The 6,000-nt window shown below is 49.9% G+C and overlaps 1 protein-coding gene across 6 annotated transcripts in view; it reads right to left on the bottom strand.

Moving 5' to 3' along the window:
• The window catches only part of EHMT1 (euchromatic histone lysine methyltransferase 1), a 152,566-nt gene extending 151,863 nt beyond the window's left edge, over window positions 1-703 (bottom strand). For 3 of the 6 annotated variants that reach the window (XM_025211188.1, XM_025211202.1, XM_025211203.1), the window contains exon 1: window positions 592-642. Coding sequence is in view for 2 of the 6 variants with exons in the window: in XM_025211191.1 (XP_025066976.1) it covers window positions 592-685 (94 nt within the window). In the remaining 4 variants the exon portion in view is untranslated. Of the gene's footprint in view, window positions 1-591 lie in introns of all 6 variants that reach the window. The other 3 variants (XM_025211191.1, XM_025211189.1, XM_025211194.1) reach the window with 3 other exon arrangements.
• Between the last annotated feature and the right edge of the window lie 5,297 nt (window positions 704-6,000).

Below are 6,000 nucleotides of genomic sequence, written 5' to 3' on the forward strand. Positions count from 1 at the left end.
TCACGTGTGGCTCGTGGCATGCCTGCAACCATGTGGCGCCCAGGCCAGGGAGCTGGGCAGGGACGTAGGAGGGCAGCCCCGCACCCTGGATAGCTCATGGCCAGCCCCAGCCCGGGCCCGGGCCCCTGCATGGCTCGTCCCTCGCACGTGGGAGGGACCCGGCAGCCTGCATGGCTCATGCCAGCCGGCGAGCCCCGGACCCTGCATGGGCCAACAGGGCGCGCTGCCCCCGCCCCTCGCTAGGGGGCGCCCGGGCCCCTCTCCGGCTCGGCTGGGCTCGCCTGCACCCGGGGGAACCCCGGAACCTGCATGCGAGGGCTCCCGGCGCGCGCCCCGGCCCCGGCATGGCCCATACCACTGGGCAGCCGCAGAGGGGTGTGAGTTATACAGAGTCCCGGGCCCCCCCCCGCGCGCACAATGGCAGGAGCGCCCGCATTCTTCCCCAGAGGAGTTGGACTGAACCACAGCGCGGGGGGGCGCGCCCCGCTTCCCGGCGCACACGGAACCTGCCGGGCCCAGGGCGATACCACTGCGCGCTCCCCCATCTTTCTCCCCCGCCCGGGGTAGATGGACGCCGCCGCTCTCACTCACCTCGGCATCCACTGTGGCCATGGCCGGAGCCCCGGAGCGTAGCCCCGCCCCTCGGCGGCTCCTCGCGCCTGTTCCTCCCCCTGCTTCCCCTCATTCTTCTCAATGGAGAGGCACCCGCGGCGCCTGCGCATGCGCGTGGGGTCATGGCGGCGCCCGGTGCGCCTCGCTGTCCGTACAGTGTCATGGCAGGGCCCAGCAGCCGCGGTCCGTACGGCGAGGAGCACGTGCCGCTGCTGCGGGGGGAGGGGAACCAGGATCCTGGGCCAGGTTGGATGCAGACAGATGGAGCTCAGAGGCATTTGGAGGGCTTCTGTGGAATTGCGCACGTACACACATGCACACGCACACACCAATTCTCAAGCAAAGTGCTGCAGCACCCTGGGGTGCCTGGAGATCTTGTCAAGAGTGCCCCAGGATGCTGCGCCACTTAGCACAGTTAGGAGGCAAAGACGAGTCACGAACTCAGCCCAGAGATTTCAAGGAGCCCACAGTGTTAAATACATCCTGACTGGCCTGGAGGCCATTGCAGAAGGAAACCTGCTCTTGCTATTTTTCCAAGGTCAATAAACAAATGCAAATAAGAGCTGGGATTTTCCCAAGGAGCACTTCTAGTTTAAGGAAGGGTGCTTGAGTCTAAAAAGGTTGAGAACCACCGCTGCATACATCCTGGGTGCGTCGTGCCGTGTTCACAGAGTCACAGAAGTATAGGCCTGGAAGGGACCTCGGGAGATCATCGGGTCCAGCCCCCCTGCTCTGCAGACTGCTGGCGTCAAAGAACCCCAGCAAGGTGTGTGTCCAGTCTCTTTTTGCAGATCCTCGGAGTAGGTACTTGCGCCACCCTCGCTGCTGTGGAGCAGACTAACGGCACAGTGAAGCATCAGTGTCTACACATGCACCAGTATTAGGATGCAGTAAACTAATTAACTCTGCCGTAGGATAGTACTGTCTCCAACGTCTTACGGTGGAGTACGTAACTGCACTGAAATGCACGTGTAGATGGTGACTGAGTAAGGGACCAGGCTTCTGCCTGCAACCTACCCACACAGCCCCACAGGTTCTGCACCCTCATGCCCCAGTCAGTCCTTTCACAGCCTGACACTGCCCCCCATGACCCTCCCCTGTACCCCCTGCCAGCCCAGGCATGCTCCGCCCTGCCTCAAATTGCTGCCGTCCTGGACACACGTGTAGATGCTGCACCCAGGAGCAGTTCACTCCAGGTCAAAGTTTATTTCTTCACCTTAATTATACGTGTAAATAAACCCACTGGTGATTGATTATATTATGCCCTTCATCCTGCTGCATCCCAAAACACTTAGAAACTATCCAGGAAAAGCAGCTCCCTCTGGGATGGCAGGAAGCCACAGCGAGACTGTTGTGCAATGGGCAGAAAGAGCACTGTAGCCAGCCGCTCCCTCGTGAGATCTTCCATGCTCTGAATAATCAAAAGAGCAGAGGAAACCTAGACTATATCAGTTGCTGAAGACATTTATAGGCCATGTGCTACAGCTACAGTGGAGAGCACTAAGCAGTTGTGCCTCTTCTGATCCTTTCTGACAGTCTCCAGGCAAATCACATTAGCTTTTCTTTTCATACAAAGATGGCAAGTCTTTGTTGTTTAATCATGAAGCAATTACTGCTCTGATTCGAGTTCTGGATGCTTGCTACTGCTGCTTTGCCTGCGAGCACCACAGAGCAGCCTGGGCCAAGATTTTTGGTTCGGGCTCCCAGATCTGTACTTCGGTTCTTCATTGAGTGGACTCTCTTCAGAAGTGGTGAGTAGTCAGCAGCTTCCCACTGAAGTCAAGGATGGTATAAAATATAGAAGGAAGCAGCTAGAAAACTGAAACCAAGAGAATGTGCAGAATCATAGTGCACATTCATAGGTTTACTATTTTTTCAAAATCCTAAATGTCGATTCCTATGGTTTTGTCACAGGGCTTCCACACACAGTAGAATTTTAGTATTCAGTGGGTAGGGGGTTGATTCATGTTAAAACTAAACAATTACATTTAATGCCTGAAGCCTATAACAAGCAAATATTTACATTTTCATCCTAAAACTCAGAATATTCCCTCGATAAAGTAGAGAACATTGTGATATGTGCTGGGGTGGAAAGATCCATTCATTCTTAACCAAAAAGAAATGTTAATCCATACCTAACTACGGTCTCCACAATTTAAAAAAAGCATATTAGGATTCCCTACTGTTAGCCATTGCTTTGGCTGAGGATGCTCAAAAGAGTGTACGAGTGGCCGCTGAAAAACCTAACACCCATTAAAACCTCTCTTAGGGTTCAGCATTCCTTCTTCCTTTTGTCAAAGGCTCAGAGGATTTATCCTTTGCAACATTACCTCAGCTTTCTACCTCCCCCACATTTTTTATAGAGTGGGTGAAATGTGTTAATAGCCTTTCTTAAATAAAGATTAACTACTTGAGTAAAAACAAAATCACACCATATAGGGGCTGACTAGGTTTTGTAAAAGATTTTACATCAGCCTTTGTTATCTTTTTCAAAACGTGGAAGGCCACAATCACTGCCTCACTCTGGGAGTACCTGAAAGGAATCCCCTAATACACAGGATTGTAAATCCACTAATGTGAAACAATTAACTCTTTTACAAGCCTTGACAAAAACAAAGACAAAGAAGAAGATACTTCAGGCTCTGTACGTAGGGGGATAAATACCATCAAACTTAACAATTGTAATGGCTCATTGGATCTAATCCTGATCTTACACCAGTATAAATCAAGCATTAGCTCATTTAAAATCGGTGGGGTAACATCAATGAAAAGCAATTAGAACCAATCTGATGACTCATTTGGAGGATCCCATCCCTGATCTATTAGAACCCCCAACACCCATTAGCTTTAATTTACAAAGTAAATCAGCTCCCTAAGGGAACAATTCTTCCTTCCTTTGCCCCACACTGTGATTTATTTCCTAGAGCCACATGCCCCTTGGGGTTATGGCAGTGTGTACTACTCAGAGAAAGTCCAGAGGCTGGCAGTATTGAATGGCTGAGGATGAGCTTTTCCATGTATTATTAATTCATAGTGTAGTAGTGCAGGGCTTAGGAACTGTAGTCACAGACACAATTTTGCTAGGTGCTGTACAAACCCACAACTAACTCTTTGCCTTATCTGTGCATTCTCCTTTCACACACAGGCAGCTTGTCCTTCGGCCATAATAACTCTTTTCTTTGTGTTAGCCTCACTGGCCATGTTCAGACAAGCACAGATGTTTGGTTCCCCAGGGACAACTAGCAGCGGGACACCTTGTGCTACTGCTAGTAGTCCCCGGGGAGCTCTTTGGTGTGGGGTGGGTTACCCCAGGGGTAGGGGAGGCTGGGGTCAGCACAGTTGCTGGCCCCAGCAGCTTTATCTGGCGGGTAGGGAAGCTGCAGCTGTGTTGCTCCTGCAGCTTGGAGCCTGGCCAGCTGCTGGAGTGTGGCTCTGGCCAGCCAGGCTCCAGTTTTGGGCAGCATGCCATGTCCCTATGTACACCACCCTTCTTTTTTTCTGCACAGGTTTTTTTGACCCCTAGATCTCCAGGGGTCAGGCCGCCCCGCCCCCCAAGCTGCAAGGTAGCAGTGCGGGAAATGCCTGAATGTGCATTATGGCTTGTCCGGACGCGGACGTTCTTTCCATTTTAACAAGCAACAACATACCAATACATATCACATACCACTTACCACTACAACCACATCATACCATCCCAGGAGCCACTAACCTCCAGTCCTGAGCAGAACCTATGGTTTCAAAACCCTAGTGTTTGTTCCCCTAAATTTGAGGGTCTTTGGATTTAGAGCATTAGTTTGGTACATGATAAAGGAACAGACTGCAGAATTCTGGGTTGTGGCTTGGAACTGCAACTTCCTACCTCGCCCCACCCCAGCATCCAGGGCTTGGAAGGGGCCCATCTTTGTTGAGCATCTCATCTTCCATTCAGGCTCTTCACAGCTGGGTAGAGGAATGAGCTGGTACCTTCCACTATGTCAGCTGCCATTCTGTCACCCAGCTGATGTGAAACAAGGATGTTGAGGCTAGCCGTCACGGAAGAATGCCGTCTTCTTTTCCTTCCTTTTTATGAGGCCATCTGGTCGCCCTGAAATCTAACTGTACCGAGAGGACCTTGAAAGCAAGCAGTTTATCACCTATGGGCCTTTTTGTCCCTTTCCCCTAAGAAACTATTCTGACAGTCATTGTCTCTGGTGGGGAAAGGCAACATCTCCTTAAGGCAGCAGGTGTTTACACGGCAGATCTCGCCTTACCCAAGACAGGGAGTCTTTGAGCATGGCTTGCAAAGTGCTTCCACAGAGTTTACACAGAAATTACAATTGTTTAACTAAAGTTGTGATGTTAAATGGATTCAGTGAATCTGGTACAATTTAGCATGCAAACCAGGTCTGAGAGACAGAGGAGCAGATTCTGCTCCTGGCAATGTCTGAGCAAGTCTGGAGTAAATCACTGTCTTGAGTGGAGAGCTTGTAGGCTTACATCAGACTTGAGGGCAGAAATGTTACCATATTTTTCCAACTAAAGTAACTTGTCAGGTCCCTCTGGCATTTAGCTATGTTCTGGCACCAAAAGAAGCAGACACGTTCATTTGTAAATATGAAGGAAGTGAACACAAAGACCAGAAAGATTATGCGCCTCTTTGGAGTCTAACTCAACCATCAACCATAAGCTCTTGTAGTTTGTGCCACATGAACTGAATTTTCCAGGTTTTCAGTTCAGAAGAGAGTTGTTTAATCCCAATTTAACCAAATACCCAAGGTAGACTTTTATTCCATGTGAAATCTTATGCTGAGATTAAAGATCAAGGGACATGCAGGCAGATTTTTAGAATAATTTTCTAGTTTGAGGTGCTGTAATTTTGAGGTTTCCAAATGGAGACCGTTCACACTGTATGTTCGAAGGTGCAGAAAAATCATAGAGCACTTTTACATGCGCTTCAGGGCTTGGGTTGTGCCTTAATTGCAGCGGGTCTGAGAGCCACTCTAATTAAAGCACCACAGCATTTTGTGCATCAGTATCCCCACGCTTCAAAATGGCAGCGAGGGCTCTTGAAACAACTTGTTTGCAGCACCCCCACTGCCATTTAAGTGTGGGGACACTGATACACGTGACATGGAGGCTGGCTAACTGCTACGCTCCAGCAAACTCGATTAACTAATTATGCAGCACATCTAGGCACCCATAGAAATCCTAAGACATACCCTTGAAAAACAAAGGGTATTCAAGAAGAGGCACACAGAGATACACAGACACACTGTTCCAAAACAGCTACAGTTGAGTCCACTGCTTTTTTGCAGAGTTCAGTCCAAGTTTGGTGTTGCAGGAAGCAGAGTTACACGAGTAGCCAAAGCAGCAACAGGTCTGTTTTTAAGAGGCTGCAGCCATTTCTTG

Source organism: Alligator sinensis, unplaced genomic scaffold, assembly GCF_000455745.1.
Source record: "Alligator sinensis unplaced genomic scaffold, ASM45574v1 scaffold323_2, whole genome shotgun sequence".
In the NCBI taxonomy this organism is placed as follows: Eukaryota; Metazoa; Chordata; order Crocodylia; family Alligatoridae; genus Alligator; species Alligator sinensis.